General features: G+C 39.9%; 1 protein-coding gene across 2 annotated transcripts in view; it reads right to left on the bottom strand.

Annotated features, from left to right (window-relative positions):
- COLEC12 (collectin subfamily member 12) overlaps positions 1 to 20,192 on the bottom strand; it is a 102,684-nt gene that overhangs the window by 17,549 nt on the left and 64,943 nt on the right. For both annotated transcript variants that reach the window (XM_062570208.1, XM_062570209.1), the window contains exon 3: positions 3,242 to 3,364. In XM_062570208.1, the coding sequence (XP_062426192.1) occupies positions 3,242 to 3,364 (123 nt within the window). The remainder of the gene's footprint in view (positions 1 to 3,241; positions 3,365 to 20,192) is intronic.

The following is a 20,192-nucleotide window of genomic DNA, read 5'->3' as shown; positions in this document are numbered from 1 at the left end:
AGAGCAATGACTGTCTGTGCCTCAGGCTTGCTCTGGGTAGCTTCATCTTCATTCTCAGCTGGGTCAGACATCTCTACACTGTGATCTGCAGGGCAAATATGTTCTCTGTCTTGAAGAAAAGTCTCACTTTCCGATGAGTGATAAGGTCACTACGGAAATTTGTTAAAGGTCCTCCAAACGAAGCAAAAACTTTAAGTAGTTGCTGACTAGAACAGTGAGAAGTGTCTGCACTGGACCCACTTCCTGAGGCTCAGGCAAGAAGCAAGAGCAAAAAGTCCCATCTCACCAGCATATGTTGGCTTAAGCAAACACTGTCTGAGAGACAGGTAAAATAAGTATATGAAAGTCACAGTGGGTACTCGTCAAAAAACTTCAAAATAAAGACTGAGCAGAGTCAGACAACTATCAGAAATTCAAATTCAGAGCATGTTAACTTCCCTTATTGGAGTGAGTCAGAGAATGATCATTCACTTTAAACAGATGCTGGCTGGTGTCACAAAAATGTAATTTCAGGTTTTTTTGCATTTAATTTAAGAAAGCATGTGTAAAAATTAAAGGTTGCTTTATTAAGATTTTAAAAAATAATTTAATATTTCTTCTGAAGGTAAACTACTAGTAAACTCAACTTTCAATTCCCTGATGACCTTGATGTTTAATTCATGTTTTGGTTTCAGCTTTCTCCAGCTTACTATGCAGTTTTTGCCACCAATTTGGAGGTTTGTTCTATGTTGATTTTGCCTCCCATTGAGTTATTTTTTGCCTGCCATATTTAATCCACTGATTAGTAGCTTTAACATTTTAAATCACACAGGATATCTAAATACCATGTAGGAAATGAAAGTTTTAAAAGTAGTTTTGGGCTTTATAAACATAAGTGTAGGAGGCAAGTTTAATGGAAACTTAGCTAAGAGATTGAAAGAATCCCTGATGCCAGCAGAATTCCTTCTTTCAGCATAATATCACAATAAAAAAAGACAAGCCAAACTTTGATGCAGAGGGTAAAGTTCAAGAGCATTATAAAATTTTATTTTGTGTTCTGTTCTTCCATTAAGGCTTAATTCCTTCCTAACTTGCAAAAGCACCTCAATAATTTGACTAGGTACTGTGATGTTGTTTTCTTCTGACTAAGTCAGAGTTTTGCCTAACTCATGGTTTCCCTGCAAGTTAGTGCTTCAGGCATGGTGGAGACAAAGCTCTCAAACAGGAGGATGCAAAAGACAATATTTATACGTGACATGATAATTTGCTGCTTGGAGTTTCTGAAGGGTCACTTTGGACTGAAAAGGACTCTTCTCCAATGTATACCTCCTTCCTTGGAATTTAGGTGGCGCAGACACCAAGATGTCTTAAGGTCAGTGAACAGGACGTGCATTACGCATGTTCCTATATTCTTTTGGCATTTTAGTGGGTGAGGAAATCCTTTTGGTCTCACCCGTGATAAATGTTGCTTGGTAATGCTATGACAGAAATGCTAGTCACACACAAATAACTAGCCAGAACAAAAAGTAGGTTTCAGATTAAGCGTAGCAACACTAAGGGGCCTCAAGATGAGAACAGAGCTTGTGGAAAGGACAAAACTGTGCTAGAGGCTCATGGAGAAAGAAGCTTGAAAACTGTGGATTGAGAAGAGGGAGTAAAACTCCCTCTCCCAAAGAGATTTTTTGGACAGTTTCTTTATTCCTTTATGTCTACATGTACATGAACAATGGTTTGCCAAAGCAAATACAGAGCAATGGTCCCTCCAACTTGATATACTGTTTCTGGTGCCAAGTGAGATTTGATTCTTCTAGTAAGCCCCAGAATGACAGCCATGTAATAAAACTCTCTTGAAGAAAATTCTTCTAAATCCCAGACATTTAGCGGCTGGGTTATAGCCTGGAATGATCACACCCTTACCTGTTGTAAGCAGATCTCTACAGATTTATATCACTATAGCTCGTATAACAAACAATTTTATCTTTATATATCAAGGGAAGTTCTTGAATCCTGCATAGTTCTTTTCCTTGAAACCTTACTTTCAGTGGCCAGTTACACATTCTTTGGGAAAACATCTGATCAGTTATATACATACTGCTGTTCTTTACATTATGTTTCAATGTACTGCAATCTCTGTTGTTTATAATGAAAAAGGAGCATCTATGTGACTCTATCTACCCTTCGCATCCTCTCGTTTCCCTTGTTAAATTTTCATCTAACTCAAAGAGTTCCCACTCTAAACTGGATTCAATCCTTTAAAATAAGTATTTATCCCTTTCTATTTCTACAATTTCCTTTTCTTTCACTGGCAAAAGACCAAAGGTGATGTCAATTCTGCAAGGACTGCAGCTGCTGGCAGCACACAACACACTGCATGCTAATCACATGAGTATTTACCCTGCTTCTTGGAGGGTTTTGAAGCTACGCTTAGAGCTATACTCAAGGAAGCTAATTTAAAGCTAGCTTGCTTTTCTCCACATCATTCTGCAGGCTGCAGGGTCCTGTTATAATACTCACAGTGCTATTCACTGTCTTTTCCTTAGCAGAGACTCACATCTCATGCCTTTAACTTTTAAGGGCTGTGACTGCACAACAAGCAGACCATGAGCTCGATCCATCCACAAGCATGCCTAAGTGGCTATGGCTACAGACAATTAGTCACCACAGCGTATGGCAACTTCAAGCTGCTCTTTCCAATGTGCCCTACCTTGGACTTGCACAAATGAAACTTCCTTCATTACTGGATTGCCCAGCTGCCAACAGCTAGATGGTCTGAAATTACTGCCACATCTTCAAAGCACCTTTAGACTTTGCTCATTAAAAGAACTGCAGGTAACCCAGTACATTGGCACTTATTCTGGAAAGATGCTGGTATGTACAAGAAAGCCCAGTGAAATCAAGGCATAACAAGGGTGGGTGTCCTACAGATTCAGTTTTCAGAGATCAGCAACTTAAAGCAGTGTTTTGAGTCTCCCAGCTAATACTCTTTCACGATGGAAAAATAATCATTTTATTCTAACCTTCTCCTTTTTTTTTTCCAAATTTCTTAGATAATTCTTAATCTAATTTCAAAACTTCATAATTATTTGGAAGTGAAAATCTAAAGTTGCAGTTCATTGATATGCAGATGTTGATATGTTATACTAGGAAACCCACTGCCAAACATATTCATATTTCAAGAGAAAATGTAATAAATTGCCTAATATGTGGAAATGCACTTGGATTTTTAATTGGAAGTGAAATTTTGTGCTCCATACATACATACCTTTATATCCCAGAATGGCTACTGTAATTGTTAACAGGGCACATAAAATATATAATAGGATGATGGAAAACTTCAGTGCCCAATTATTTTTACATTTGGTACATTGAGTCCCCTCCTGAATACCTGCAAAAGAAGATTTTAAGAAATTTAAAACAAGGGCAAAGAACACATTGCTGGTTTTATCTCCCTATTTCTTCTCCTCTATTTTCTAAAGAATGAAATATTTATGTAAGCAGATGATAAACGGGTACCTATTCGCCTGTGCTGCCTGAATAGCCTCCACAGCTGTTAAAGCATCAGTTTAGCTATACAATCACTTACGGATTTCACAGCATTAAAGAGAAGTAGGTTCTATTTCACTGGAAAAAACGTGGCTTTACCAAGAGACAGTACTATTTTCAGGAGCTTCAGAAGCTATGGGGAGCTTTGGAAGTCAAATGGTTATTCAAATGGTTGCTGTCAGCATCCTGCAGTAGCACCTCCCAGCATCCAGTCTCCCTGCACTGGCAACAGGAGACAGTAGATACTCAGGCAGGATGAAAACACAGATGTAAAATGGTGTTGTGAGAAGCTGATAGGAGTACTGGCCCTATTTTGCAACAGTCACCAAAAATGGCTACCATGTGAATGTTTTCTTCCCGTAAGGAGATTTTTGTTTTGTTTTGGAAAGTACCATTTCCCAAGAGAATAAAGGATACCCCACTGGTAAACCTAGTGGTAGATCTATACTGGTAAAATCATGCTGATTATTTTGTCCAGGTAGAAAAGTTTAGGAAAAGGGGCATCAAGTTGATAAGCAAAAATAAACCTTTACTGTTTGATATTTGAACTTTTAACAGCATGTTTTGATATCAGTCAGCTTATTGGGGGGGGGAACCAATATTCCTCTTTTCTCCATGGGATCCTCTGAAACAGCTTGAAAGTAATGGAAGATTTGAATAAGTTACCAAGAAATTCAGAAGAAAGATGAATGTGTAAAAACAAGAAAATCTGATGACTGTGCTGGAATGAATGTGCTGGATTTATCCCTCCTTCCAATGTGCATTATGTAGATCAGGATAAATGTAGCTTTCTGTGTCTGTCAAAAAATGCACTTCTTTTTGATATTTTACTCTATTTGTGTACCATTAGAGGAGTCCCATAGGAAAGCTTTAAGCTCTAATAAATTGCATGTACCAGATTACTTAACTAATCAAAACTTGCTCTGTAACTTTTTATGAGTAACTTATATTTCCCCTGAGGCGTAACCTACAGCTGATTTTGCTTTTCCCAACTCATGACCTTCTGCAGAACAGTTTTTAATTTTTCACTTTTTAAGAGGAAAGCACAGGGCATTTCCCCTGTGTTTACTGAGGACTGGTGACTGACATACCAAGCTAAGTCAACTCTATTTCCCTCTCAAGGAACAGCAGTTTCTAGTGACTTCCTTAAGCCTACAGTACTTGAAGGAGGGATTACCATGCTGAAGCAACTCAGGAAGAGGATTTATACAAAGTTTATTTGACAAGGCATTTTTCTCAATACCCTTTGCATGTATATTAGCCTTGGACAAGGCAGCAACGCATCTTGTGCAGGTCAGCTCCTCTTTCCACATTGTGTTATCTCATGTTTCCTAAGCCTTTCAGCTCTGATGCCATATCCTGTTGCCGTGTGATGAAAGTGATGTCATGGATTTGCAATACTTGGGATTTAGGCATAAGACCAGTTGGGCACATTCAGATTTTTTTTTTCAGATATATCAGAGGAAAATAAAACAAAGATCACATGTATAAACCTAAGAACAGAAACGGCAGAGGGGGGAGGATTCTCTCCTTCCTGTGTAGGTAAAAAAGAAAGAAGCTGTCAGAGATGGGCAAATGCAGAGCCCATTTGGCGGTGCTGGGACTTGGAAGACTGCTAACTCCTGTGCCACACAAGATATGGCAAAGAGTCCATAATTCAACAAACATCCTTATGGATCCTGATGTGTAGGCTGTTTTTGTTTGCTTCGCAGACAGTCACAAGGAGTTTGCTAGAGGGAAGTTCTGGTTGTTGAAGAGACCAGAGAGGGAACGTGTGGTTTTCCAGAGTTCTGTAGCAGGTATTCAGAGACTGAAATTATTTCATAAGGGGGACTCATGGCATCTTGGGTGCCTTTCTGCTGCTGTTAACTGGTACGCAGAGCTTATTGAGTGCTATGTACTATGCCCTGAATGCCAGGCTCTTCCTCTGCAGGACTTAAGAATTGGATTCCAATTCTGCAAGTCTTTGAACATGCTACATACCAAAAACCACTGGAAGTTTGGAGCTTAACGCACACCACATTCGCCTTGTAACCCACATGGATAACAGAAAGCTTGATTCTCATACTAATGAAGGCAAGATCAGATCTGTTACTGGGAAGATCGATAGACTGCAGAGTACAAAGTGCAGGGAAAAGCAGAAATAACTAAATCTCTGACAGCAACTGCACATAGAGAAGTTTCACTTGATTCTGGTGTCACATTAAGGTTACTCATTTTATGACATGCCCTGCTTTCCATCACTGTACACTGACTTCCTGGATAGTGCAGTGGGCCGAAAGTTTGCTGATGTCACTGACTGTATAGCAGTTCATCATCTGGTATCATATATGTTCCAATACTTCATAAAGATCAGGTTTCACTTGTCTCAGTCCTCGCTATCGCTGCTCCAATAAAACAGCACTTTGGCTTTTGGGAGATTTCACTTTCAGCGTATTTCAAACTGACATCAGAGCGGCACCCCAACAAAAGCCAGACCTTTCCATCTTTTACAATCCAGCCCTGTTGGTATCAATAACATAAACACAGCGTATGAAAGCAATCATACGGGCTAAAGTGATTCCATTAACTCAGCTGGGCTGGAACTCTATATTGCATTGCCTGCTGGCTCTTTCTGCACACCAGCTTAAAACTGCAGCTCACTTGTCATCTAACGCACACTACTTTCATCTAACTTGCCCCAAGTCCAGGGCTGGAATAAAAAATCAGGGAGCTGAAATAGCTTTTTTTTTTTTTTTTTTTTTTTTTTTTTTTTTTTTTTGCCTGCTTGGAGATGGACACAGTAAGTCTTTCAGAACCACTGGATTTATTCTTTGTTACAAATACATAACTATTAGCTACGTAGCAGCTATTCTGCTGCTAGTACTGTCTGACCTTAGAGTTTACTAAATACATGAAAGTTAGAGATAGAGATAAGTTAGAGATACCCAGAAGAAAAGATTTTGAAGAATGTTTCTGGTGCCTTTTTGTGTGGTTGAACAACCCGGGCTATGAGCAAAGGTGAAAACAGGGAAGGTAGCCCTCTCTGTGGAAGGATGAACGTAACAGAATCAGGGCTCCCTAACCTCTCCAAACAGGGAACCTGGATTTGACTTGCACAGTTGTTCTTCCCCACTATCCTGCCTTAGGACCAATCCCAAATAGGGTTGTTCTGATACAGGAGATGTCTGTCACTGTAAGGACCCTTTTATTAAAGGGTTGATCTCAAAAGACACGGTAACCAAAATATTAAGAAACAACAGCTGGGAGAAGATTCCCTGTGCTCCCTGTGATTACACAAAAGCCAGCAGGCTGGCATAAAATATACAGCTTTGTCATAAAAACTCAGCATCAAGTATTGAAGGAAACCACACTTGGATTTTAATCTGACAAAATTTTCACCAGAATCAATTGCGTTTTTATTCACTTGGCTGCCTGCTTTCATGGCTTACCCATAATGTGGTGTTCTTCCAGGAGATGTGTAGATTTCCAGCTCATCTAGAAAGCTGTAAAGCTGTAAAGTGAATATACAGGGAAAGACCCTACATGCCCATTCCACTGACACAACAGATGCAAAACCTGCCAAACAGGGCTCTCGGCTTAAGTCAGATCTTCTCAGTTTGTTATTGTTGCTCCTTGCGCAGCATACGCCTCTCTGGGTTCGGTACACATGGTTTTAATGTTGGTCTGCTCCCAGACATTTGTCACTAACTTCAAAACCCTGGGAGTCAAGGTCACTTCCGGATGATGTGCATTTCTCACTGCTGATTTGATCAACGTTTAATAAATATCAGATGGGACACAATGTGCCTCGTTTCACTGGACACATGCTTTTTTTCCATTCCCTTCCCCGACTTATTTTAATAAGAGCTCTGGTTTTTCTGTCTCACTGTTGGGAAGACATCTGGCCAAACAGACAGCGACCCAGTACAAAGAGATCCTGCTGGCTCACATGCTTTGGGGACCCCCTTCTCTGCAAACCAAGATGGTCACAAAAAATATGCAAGTGAGACATCCCCCTGTTACCAGGCTTTGTAGTATTTGTTTTTATAGCATTACATTCTAGCGACTGAAGACTTTGTTCTCATGCAGGGGGTATACATCTGCAGATTCCTTTGGGGCTCCAGATAAAACTGCATTTTTGGGGGGGAGGGGTTGAGTTTTTTTGTTGTTGTTCTGTGTTTTTTACTGGAAGACTAAATACCTTTCCTTTTTGACATGGAGTAGACACCCTACAAAATGCCTGACTCCTCAAATGTATTATGCTTCAGGAACTATGTCTTAAAACACTTGAGTATGATATGCACGCATATTTTCTTGCTCAGTAATTATTTTCGAGAGTATTTTCCTCCGTGTCCTTTTCTTGGCTCTGGCTTCAGGATCTTAGGTGGCCTCATAATATTTCTGCTAGCAGATCTGTATTCACAAAGACGTAAGGTAACCCTGACAAAAAAGTACTCATAAGATAACTGAAGAAATGTAGTGCAGGAAAAAAAGTACATACATTAGTTAGGAGAGTTTTTTCCCAGTGTGATTTGTATATAAAGAGATAACATCCCCTGAAGCTCCAAGGGAAGACTGCAAGCCTAGTTTACAGCCTTAAAATGATAAATTTCTTGAGACTAATGCTTTCAAAACTAATGAGCAATAGATCTAATAACTATATTTAAAGGGGCCTGAACACACTATGGAGCATAATCAGCTTCTGTAGAACATGTAGGTAGGAATCAGATATTCAGAGGTACTTTACCATGCAGAGCTGCACCCAGTGCGTGCCTAATTCACTAGCAAATGTAGACGATCCCTTTAGGAAACCCATCAGGAATATTTTTCTAGATTTAAATAACTAAATCTCTTAAAAAAATCTAGCTGCTGGTGCTTAAGTTGAGGCACACAAGTGTGAAATGGCAGTTTTGTTCTAATAAGCATAATTAGGCCTCAAGAGGAAAGTAAATCTGCCCTTCGGGCAGCTAGAGAGGATTTTCAAATTCAGGCATATAAGAGTGCATGCACATACATATATATATATGTGCGTGTGTGCATATGTGTATACATGCATGTTTTGTGAGAGAGGCCTTTGTATTGACATAAAATCAGCGTATCACATTAGCACACTCTGATCAAGAGCAGACACATCTTTGCCAACAAAAAAACTCATACAGCTTTGAGTTTACCAGATCTATCCAGCCGCAAAATTCAAACTGAGATTTTTGTCCTCTTTTCTGTGCTTTTACAGGTTAATAACCTACCTTCTTGGTAACGATTCCTGCAATCCTCTATGAATGGTTTAGTTACAGTCAGCAAAACTGATGATTCAGTGACTCCACGTGACTAACAGAAAGCACCTCAGGAAACAAATCATTCTTTATAATGCTTATAAACGGCAAAACCTGAGACTCATTTAAACTTTGCTTTTTTTATTTTGAGATAACTCTCCACTTTCTTTCAGTTTAGAGTATGTTCTTGAACTAGAAAGGCTGTAGCTTGAGCTGAGTGTAAATAGGCATGACCTTTCCTTTTCTACCTTTTCTGTGCCTAATGCATACTGATCCATCCCCACATATTAGGGTTATCAGAGTTACAGGATGGGGAAGGCCTATTGCACAAAGCTGTAGCCACGGCAAGTATAGCATTTATTGAGGCTCTCTAGCTGCTGCACAGCCCCCCAGCCCCGCTCCTGCTGTGTGACCGAAAATGCGGCTGGACACACAAATCTGGAGAACTGTGGCAAGGGCTCAATGAGCAAATTTCACAGTTACTGCATAACGGGGCTGCAAGAGAGCGTCACGTCCGTAGGTTACAGCGGTGGAGGGCCTTGCTGGCGCAATCCCCTCCGCTGCCTTTCTTCAGACCGGGCAGCTCCTTATTCCTCTGCCCCTCACCTGCACAAATCCGCACGCAGGGCTTTTCTGGGGAAGAGCTATGGACTGGGTAAACCAGGACCCACCGTTCATTACACGTTACAAAAGATGTGCGATACCACAGAATCATGTCCTCTGACAACCCCTGCTTCACTCCTCGCCCAGCCTCTTGCCGTGACTCCCCTCCTCCTTGGCTCTGGGCCTGGTGAGTGGCAGCTTTCCTCCCACATCCAGAGTCTTCTCAAGGCCGGTTTCCTTCATGGCAAGTGGTCCTGCTAGCACAGGTGCTGCAATGTTTGCTTACGAGTAGGTTGATTGTAATAGCCCGGTTAAGTCTATTTTCAGATTTTTACAATGCCATTGGAAAAAACAGCACTAACATGCTGTCACTTGGTGTGGAATTTACTAGTTTTGCTTCTGTTTTTTTAGCCAAATAGGGGTAAATGCAAGCTATGTTTATTTTGAAAAGGTTTCCGTTTGTTTACTAGGAAGCAATTAAAGCAGCTTAGCTTGAAGGCTAAGCGGTGGGTAGGTACTCACCTAACCAGTGCCAGTTTTCCTATGCCACGTGGAAAATCATGAAACATGGCAGCAAGACAGTGGCTGAAACAGCCACTCTGTATTCCAAGCAAACACTGCAAGACAGTGCCTCTTTCTTCATAAATTAATAAATAAATTGACCAACCCTGAATCATTCCATCCTCATGAGTTTCTGCAGTGCCCTGCATAATCTGATTGCCCTGTTACATAGCTCATGCCTTGTATGAATAAATTCAAGAAAGAAAAAAAGAAAAACCTCAAAAGCCTGTTCTGCGTATAAGGATTTAAGTTGTGCAACTCCTGCCAAGGAAAGTGTTGCCTGTTCCTGTAATTTTTTCATAAGTTTCACACTATTGATTGCTTTTTCACCTTGATGCCCCTTTCTTGTAGCTGTTACGTGAGAATTTCAGCTTGCATTTTAGGAGATCAGTATATTCCTAGACAGTTTTTTCTTTTTAAAAAAAAAAAAAAGAAGAAGGACTCCTGAGAAGTGGTTCCTCAAGGCTGCAGGCCAGAAAACAAAAAAAAAGTATCAGCCGTTTACTGCTTCTCAGGATCCTGGCCCTAAAGTGCCACTCTGACCACCACGCTGGAAGGGCTCTGCCTTGGGGCGGGGGCTTGGGGCTGGCAGGAGAGCAGGCTTCAGTGTTTCCACCCTCCCCTGGAGAAACTAGGGGGGCACTTAGCTCTCAGGTCAGGCTTGCTAGAAGAACGCAGGCTGTTTCAGGGGAAATGGAGGATTTTTTTCTCTTGCACACCTTGGAAAAATCCCCCCACCCTTCCTGATCTGCAGGTCAGGGCCCAAAATTCTGCACCCAGCAGAGGCAGGGTAAATTCTCCTTCATGAAACTGAATCTGCCAGAGGTAGCAGCCTCTTCCCATAAATCCGTAATCCCATGTCTGACATAATAAAGAGTCTCAGAGGGCCAACACTATTATCTCTGGAAAGCTTTCTGCCTAAGACATACTTTATTCTATGTAATGTATACAAACCCTTTCATTAAAGGAGGGAAGAGCCCTCATTTTTCAGCCTAACCATCATCTCTCACTTATTTATATAACCCAGCCAGCATTTTCCCTTTGGCTTTGTTCTTCTTCACAGTAGACCAGAGATACACAATGAATTGTCAAAAATCCTAATTATACACTTCACTAACCATCACCATTTAATTATATACTATTTCCAAACAATGTCCTACTGTGATTAAACACTAAATATCTTAATTGAAAGGATACAAAAAAGCCCAACCACAACACAGGCTAAGCAGAGACTGCTGAGTGTCTGAACTGTATGTTACACAAATATTATGAGTAGAACTGAAGGACTATCATGGTAAATCTTACAAAAAAACAGGGACTTGCTAGTGTTTAATGTTCAGCCATAGAAATGTGGTAAGAAGATCACACTACAGAGGGTCCAATATCCCATATACTATTAGATTCAAACACATGTCTAGTGCTTAACTCAAACTGGAACAAAAAACAGTAAATATTGGTGCTTTTAAATAACTATCTGGAACAAGAGAGATGTGCCTGCCCTCAAGTAATAAAAATCAAGCAAGGGATCACTCAGTGCACTTCTCTGGAACTAACCACCCTCCAAATCTAATTCAGCCATTCAAGAGATAGAAAAACTAGAACAGTTAAAGGAAAATAAAAGTCATATATGAATTAAAGACCTGTTCATTGACAGGCATGATAGTGACAGTACATTACAGTAAAAAGCCTCTCTCAAACTCTAGCACTAGAGAATTTCAGAGTGACTGGCAAGAAGATATATTGCCAGATCTATGGGGAGATCAAAGACAGATCTTTTGGACTGTGCAATAGCCTCCTAAGACAATCTGTGGATATGCCATCTGATGAGTTAATTAAAACTAGATTGAATAAAGCATTAGCAAAGATGGATTTGCCCTTCAGAGTTACGGCATTTAGCCAGATGGCTAAGTAATGTCATTTCTTCTCTTAACCGTCTAAATCTGTGCCCTCCATTCTTAAATAAACAAGCTTCCTAATGAAACATAGCTCCTAATGAAGGTGGTAAAATTTCATGACTAACGTACATAGTTTTTAGTCTTAACTCAAATTACACTAGACTGAAAAGAGGAAAAAATCTAACAGCCTCAAAGTATGTATTTTTCCTCAAAGTAGGTATGCTTATAATACAGTATTTAGGTGTTAGTGACCTTAGTAATGGTATTACATTAACTGGTAAGAAGAAAAAATAACAACTTTGTGCTTTGTGGCTTTTGTGATACATTTCTCTAAAAGGGCAACATGATCTTGGCTGAGGCTCTAAGTCTGCTAGGTCATGATACAGGCCACCTATACTGCAGGGAAATGGTGATACCTTCCAAAGCACAGGTTAAAAATCCATTCTCCTTTCAGGAAGCCTTTACTGTTAGTTTTACTAACCTCTTCTCTAACGCTTCACATTATTTTATGGACAACGCTAAAAAATGCTAGATTGGATCTTTGCTTTATAGAGTGAAGAAAAGCTCACCCCCTCCAAACGAGCACTCCAGTCATTAACAATGAGGCAATGGTTTTGTATTCACTCACATTGCCACAAACAGTATTCCAACTATGTACAAAAACTAAACTTTTTTTATGTGCATGCTTAACTCAAATGGGAATACTAGGAGACCATCTGTTCCATGGAAATTTCTGAGGAATGTACGTACGTGCACATGTGAACTTCTAATGGAATCTCGGCAGGTCATTTATTTAAGTGTATTATAAAATCCCATGCATCTCTGTAAAGTGTGCTTTTAAACACTTGTAATGCGTATGAATCTTATCCAATTCTCACTGGCAAAAGGAAGCACACTGGATGCCCTTCTCATTCATCAGATTTTTTTTTCACCCCCACTACCTGGTGGGGCAGAACAAAATAAAGTTTCAACTATATTGGATGGCATAAAAATTGTATTTCTCTTTTTCCATTAGTGAAAAATACAGAACTACTTTTGATGAGACTTTTAGGAGGAAAAAAAAATAATTGCCTGCAGACTATGAACAAGTATTCCATTTTCATGTGGGAAAGCAAAAGTTTGAAAAAGTTCTAGAGACTGAGATTTGTTAGAAGTAAAATGTGGAGGTATCTTTGTTTACAACCTTTGTTACATGTTCAAGCTGGAATATCGTAATGAAAAACTGACATCAACAGAATTGAAGAAAGTTAATCAAGGGTTAAGACCTCAAATTAATAAACAGACCTTTATCTCCCTTTATCCATTGGAGAAAGTGGTAAGGCTTCCATTGCCTTCACTGAGATGAAGAATTGCCTCTTTTCCAATGGAAAGTCTTACTGAGGACATTATTTGTAATTTAAAATAGGCCCTCACAAAATAAGTGTTGAAGGTGTTTCCAGTAGTGGTGGATACTTCACAGTTAAATAGACCACTTATTTGGAATGGGACCAAGTGACTAAACTTTTGTACCAAAATAAAGTGGGCCATGAGAAAGGGCAGAGTAGGACCTCATAAACCAATGTGGGTGCGGAAAACACATTAAGTGAATGCAACCATGCTCTGTTCACCTATTAAATTACGGCTGTGAATGAAAAGAGCCCAAAGCCACTTCTGACTAGCCTTTTCCATGACAAAATCAACTCTCTACAGTCCTAACATTGTGTGGCTGAAATGTCGTCACAAAACGAAAAGCGAGGATCCCTACGTACACTTAGTTCATGGTCATAAATCCAATGGCTGTAAATTAATTTCTAATCTCCTGGGGCTACATGTTCAACTACGGGAGCAAAATTATGTTCAGGTATAAATGCTGTTCCTCTGGAATTGTGCTGGTTGACTCCCTTCAGCTGAATCGAGAACACTGCATTAAATCATCTCCAAAGGAGAGTGGCTGACAGCAATAGGATTTATTTTTCACCTCGCTGCCCTTCTAAAACCACTTTCTAAAGGTAGGGTTTTTTTCTTCAGAAGTATTGCAGGCTTGACAGCAAAGACAATAAATCCTGTTTCCATCCTTCATCCTAATGAACCTCCCCCAACCAACCTCAGCCTTTACCTCTCTTTCCTGAATCTTACTTTTCAAAATAGATTGTTTCCGCCATGAATCTGGATTTCTAGGTTAAGAGGAAGGACTATGACCCAATTCAGCTACCACCTTTCAGTTTTTCTCATTCTGTTCTCCTGTTTTGCCTCTCTCCTGTCTTCTCTGCGTCCTGCAATATCTCTGCCTCCTGAGCTCTCCTCACATCCTGGCTCATACACATCTCACTAGCATCCAATTTCCTGGATAAAAAGCAGGCTTAGAATAAATTCCTCATTCAGCCACAACTTTTTTCACACAGTTGTGCCAATGTGCACTGGCTGTATAACATGAGGTCCAATAGTCCTGATAAAAGGATTGTTTCCATGCAGTACCATCACAATTTCTGTGATTTTACTTATTTAAAAATCCTCTGTATCTAAGAGGAAATTCTTTTTCCGTAAATTATTATAAGAAGCTTCCCATACAGAAGCAGAAGTGTGGCTGATAAATGCAATTCTTGTTTTCTCTCCTAATAATGAAACAAGCAAATGTGGAATGTTTCTCTTGACAAACAGCTGAAGAATAGCAGAATTAAATCTGCTTGTTATAACGGAGGAAAAACTATGCAGAATGGCATTGAGAGCACTGTAGTCACAGACAAGAAAAGCAACTAGTCAGAAGTCCCAAAGCATAAGAACTACCTAATGTCAATGGAATCACATTGTTAAATAGATGAAACTTCTAGTGCAAACACAGAAATTTGGAAGTTAACAAATCCATTGAAAGATCCTACTAAATCTGCAGAGTGTACATAAGCATCGTAAAAATCTGCCATTTTTAGACATCACGGGAAATTTATTAGACCATCCCCTAACAAAGCATTAAACATGTGGCTACAATAAGAATAGCTCTAGCAGTAATACTAACAATACTGCTCTTCCTGGAACACATACCCATGGCTGAATTTGTTAAAATGAATCCATAATCCTTTACTCAATAGCTTATGGAAAGCTAAGTCTTTGCAAACCATTATTTAATGGTCTTTAAGGTCTTTGGCTCCAGAGCAGCGCAGATGGGAGAGGTCTGCTGTGAGGCCACGGACTCCAGTGACTCCCCTGTCCGTAGGTGGGAGGCTGTGAGTCTTACCAGCCGTTTCAGGCTCGGCGCTACGAGTTCTACCAGGGGACTAAGGGTTACAGCGGGAGGCTTAAATTGATCCAAATCTAGGTACTTTAACAGAGAGAAAATCCCGAGTATTAAAGGGCCCTTTAAGGGGCAGGAGGCGTAACACAAATCTACAACTAAAAGTGGGAATTTGCAAAATGTTATTTAATAACATTAAGAATAAATAGTTGTATAATTTTGTATAATATAGTTATAATAGTATAGTATAATATATAGTTGTATAATTTTCTTAATTTATATGAAAATATATTATTAGAAGTTCTTGAGAAACATACAGGCCTATATATCAAATGACCCCAAACTAATCTTAGCTTGTGTTTCAGTGAAAGCAGTCCTAAGGTAACTGAAAATACTTGCTTCTTCAGAGGGCAACAGGAAAGGAGGGAGGGAACTAAGTGAACTCAGGCAGATGAGATGTGTAAATTTTTTATTTTCAAAAAATGATTCTTCCTGAGGCTAGGGCCAAAATCTTTAGACTGCATACCTAAATATCTGCCTTACTCATTGGTTTTCAGTGCTCCTCTAGGATTTGAAAGCAACTTTATCATGCCTAGTAATTTATGACTTTAACATGTTGAAGAATGTTGAAGTCCTCAAATAATGGTTGTGGTATTCAGGTTTCTCTACATACTGCTGAAAATACATGTAAAATGGTCCTTTTCTATACTTAATGTAAAAGGTGGCAAACACTTAGAAAGTTTATAGAATTAAACCTTCTTCTGTCAGGCCTGAATTTGTGTTACTATTCTTTTTGTCAAATACTAAGATTAATTTGCTCCTTGAAGCAAAAAAAAAAAAAAAAAAAAAAAAAAAAAAAAAAAAAAAAATGACTGAAGAAAATCTGGAGTCAATATTTAACTTCAAGGCCAATAAATCTTGATTTTTCACTGCAAAATAAGGCAATATCTGCTGTTATTTATGCCGTACTCCGCAGCTGCTCTTTTGAACTCCAGCAGAGAAATACATTGCACCCGTGACCCATCGTCTTTCAACTTTTAAGTGTGGAGACATTATAATTTATTTGCTCAATGCAAGCGTTAAATGTTTTCAATAGATCACTGCACTAAATGCTCTTGCTCCTTATCACTATCGCAGTTACACAAGTGTAACCTCACCAGCTTCTACAGAGCTACATGCCGTTTACATCAGTGCAGGTGCATCATTCAAACTAGGAAGCTGGAAAATGTCTTTTCTTCCACATCAAACTGAAAGCGTAGAACCAGAAGAGCAGGCTAAGCAGCTGGACTGGCAGTTCAGTGGAAATTTTAAATTAAGAAATTAACCCATGGCACTATAACTTGTTTAACGAAAATCTAATAAACTTCAGACTAACTCTTCCTTGTGTCCTCAGAATCCACAGGCACTGAGTTGCTGTGATGCTCTAAAACTTTAAAAAATAATCTGAAAAATAATTTTCATGTATTAAGAGTAAGACATATTTTCTAAAAATATCTGTTTCTCAGTAGTTTTATTTGATTCAGAACATTAATTTCTTGGCTGGTTCCTTGTATGGCAAATTTCAGCCCAATATGAATTTTCCCATGACTGAACTATATACTCCTGAAAAGCAGACTTGGAAATGTTGAAAAATTTAAACTATAGCTAATGGGAAACATCACAAACAGGTCCATGAAAGGTAGAGCTTTCAGTGTGCGTGGAACCATTAATGTGAATTTAATGTAACACATATTTCGTTTGCTAAGCATATTTCATACATCACCTCCTGGTACTCTGACAGAATCATATTCGAGCCTGCACAGGAAAGAAGTATTTGAGCACAAAAGACATGGCATTTTCACATCAGATACTAATGGTTTTCACTACTTTGCGTGCTCTTCTTGTTCTGCATTACAGGCCTGATCCACAACAAGAGACAACTTGCTGCTTGCTGGTTTGAATGATGAATTAGTCTTTTTTAAATAGCTTAGATAAGACCTTCTTTAATGCTGTGAAAATGAAAAACTTCCAAAATATTTTTAAGGGGAATAAATGGATCCAGCTCCTTCATACCCTGTTACAATACTATTTTTTATAGGCAAGATCAAGCGTAAAGCCTGTGCAATTTTACAAGATGAATGCAATGCAACTAGAGTATAGAGATGTGCACACCAATACACATGAAACACTGAAGTAGAGTAAAACACTTGATAAATGTTCTGGTAGCTCTTATCTCAAAAGATGAAAGATACGCCCAGCAAAAGTGTTACAGTCCTTTAGAAATGCTAAGGGCAGTTGTTATGCAGGTTCCTCTCTATTCCACTCCTCGTTTTATCGAGATCTTTGTTAAAGGAAAGTTAAAGGCACTTAGGGAAATTTCCTTCAAGAGTTCTGCCAAGGTGTATGAGCAAACTCAGGTCAAAATCTTGCTGTACGTGGACAGAAGCCAGAGGACAGAAGAACACTGTTTTTAATCACTGTTTCATTAGTTACTAAACAGCTTAGCCGCTCTGCAATATCTTGTACTGTCTGAAAACAACATCCAGCTCTCTATTTGTGGGGGATCCCCCTTTGGCCTCTCTTGGCCATCCACACAAACATTGTAATGTTTCCAAAGGGACAAAAAAGTTAACACAGCAGTTACGAGCGCAGGGCAGCCATGCCAGCAAACTGAATCACGGGACGAGCTGGGACCCTTCAAGGAAAACGCATGTCAACGTCATGCTTGGAGAGCAGTGACTCTGAAAAGCATATCAGGAGCTTAGGCGACAAGTAAGCCACCAAAGATTTGCCAGTATAGTGTTATAACAAAAACGGCAGATTCAGCTTCCAGGCTTGCTACAATGAACTGGAAATCAGAAAGGCCTTGGGAAATGCGGTGTTAACTGGAACCTGGTTCTCCGGCACCCCAAAGCCCAACCTACTGCTCCGTCTTTCCAGGCCTCTCAAACTGCCCAGAGCCCGGACAGCCTTGGACAAGCTCAGTGGCTCTGGGCCAGGCTGGTCATGTGAATGGCCAAGAGAAAAGGGCTCCTAGGCTTGGTGACCAAGGCCAGCTTTCTGAGGGAGCCAGCATCTTGTAGGGCCTCTACCTCCAGAGCAGCACAGACAGGAGGAGGCTGCTCTCAGGCCACCAGCTCCAGCAACTCCCATGCCCATGGGTGCGAGGCCGTGAGCCCTACCAGGCGTTTCAACTTCAGCACTACGACTCCTACCGGGGACTGAGGGTGAGAGTGGGAGCTCAAATTGATCCAAACGCTTTTCCTATTCAGAAGAAAATAGTGAAAAATGAAAGACAGATTTGACTGAAGACTAGGTACTTTGAAGGAGAGAAAATCTGGGGTACTAAAGGGCACTTTAATTAAGAGGCAAAAAGCATAACACAAAACAGTTGCTACAAGATGGAGGTAGAAAATGTCTGTTGGAAATGAAGCAAAAAGTCAGGCAGTGGGAGTGATTATAACTGGAACAGAGCACCATCACAGGGGATTCCCTCTATTTTAATGTCTTTAGATTCAAGCTCGACTCCTCATTTAGAAGATATACTTCAGCCAAAAAAAAAAAAAAAAAAAAGTTACTGGACTTAGTGCAGGAGTAACTGGATATAACTGCATGGCCTATCACACACAAGAGGTCAGAGAAGATGAAGCCTCTTTGGCTTTAATTTCTCTGAACGGAAATAGGTGGGTCTCTGCTCTGGACTGCTGTGCAGAAAGTACACGCATTTTGGGGAAAATCAAATGTGATGACAAGGCATCTCACCGCCCTGAGAGGGATGTGCCTTTCAGATCCAGCTGGGTTCAGAATTAAAATGGGGAGGGAGCAGATAATCCTGCCAGATGTTTTATGGCAATGGCCAGGGTCAGTAGATGATAAGGGTGAGTGTATCTCTGTATTCTGAAACTCCACAGAGTTTTTTTCTTATAAAGCATATTCTAAGTCTGTTTGTTCAAGAAACAAACAGGAATCAAAAGTGAATCCAAAGGAATACAAGCTGGAGGCTAATTAAAAGCCTGTTTCTATTAATACAGTGGGAAAAGCTGGTCACGGACAGTCTGTCATGTTGAATCACAGCCCTGTAATGTTGCCAGAATAACTAAGACCTTTGGTGAGTTATCTTCAGTCCTGCTTGTTAAACACTAGTGCTGAAAAATCATTATCTCTGTTGCTTTCCCTAGTGAGCGTGCCTCATCTGCAATGTGTGACATGGCTCTTCTCAGCCAGGTTCTCCCATCATTCGGGTGTTTGGAGGGACTACAGCAAAGGCAAAGATGTATCTCTTCTCTAGGAGCAAAAGGGCACATTTCTGATTTTGGTCCTACTTTTCTTTAGTGCATTGAACCAAAGTCCTAAAGCTGGCTCTTCCAGTCTGCAGGATCTTCTGCAGAACTGCTCACCAAATTTTGGAGGTGCTTCTTTTTTTTTTTTTAAAAAAAATCACAGTGCAACATTTTCCTTGAAGAGTACACAAAGTATATGGGAAAATATGAGGGAAAGGCAATATTTCAGTCCATCAGTATAGACTGGGAAAAGATTATGGCACTAAACCACACATATCGTGACCACACAAATCAATGAAAATCTCCTGGTAATGCTAGGGACTGCTAAAAGGCACAGTGTCGAAAGTAAAGATTCAGGAGCAGGATTTGAAACAGCCAGCATTCTCTAGAAAACTGGAAGTGCTAGCTTTGACAGGCTTATAAAACCTATTTACTGAAGCACTATTTGAGACTGAATTCACTGATATTCACAAAAAACAACTGAGATCCAGCTGGTCCTTACAGTTTGCTCTGAGCATACTTTCTACTAAGTATGCTTAGCAGAAACAAGTAGAAATATGCTAAGGAGTATTTACACTCCTTAGTTACAGCAGTAAATGTTGCGTTTCAGGAGGATTGGGTTAAGACTAAAAAAGTATAGTGCATGATATAATAAATTAAATACTGTAACATCTGTAGAAGTTTTAGACAGCTGTGTATGCAGGTTTAAGCATTATACCAAGTTTTGTTGCACAGTCTCCTGTCTCTGCATCTGCTGGGTTGGCTTCTTTAACTTGCAGGGCAACGGGGTCAGAGAAGGTTTCTTGTCAGCTTTTGACATCACGACTGGCAATCAACACATCAGCCTTTTATAGCCAATGAAGTTGTGTCCCCGGGAGCTGTAGCTTTAATG

The sequence above is a fragment of the Rhea pennata genome, chromosome 2, assembly GCF_028389875.1.
Source record: "Rhea pennata isolate bPtePen1 chromosome 2, bPtePen1.pri, whole genome shotgun sequence".
In the NCBI taxonomy this organism is placed as follows: Eukaryota; Metazoa; Chordata; class Aves; order Rheiformes; family Rheidae; genus Rhea; species Rhea pennata.
This window is presented reverse-complemented; position numbering and strand designations above follow the sequence as displayed.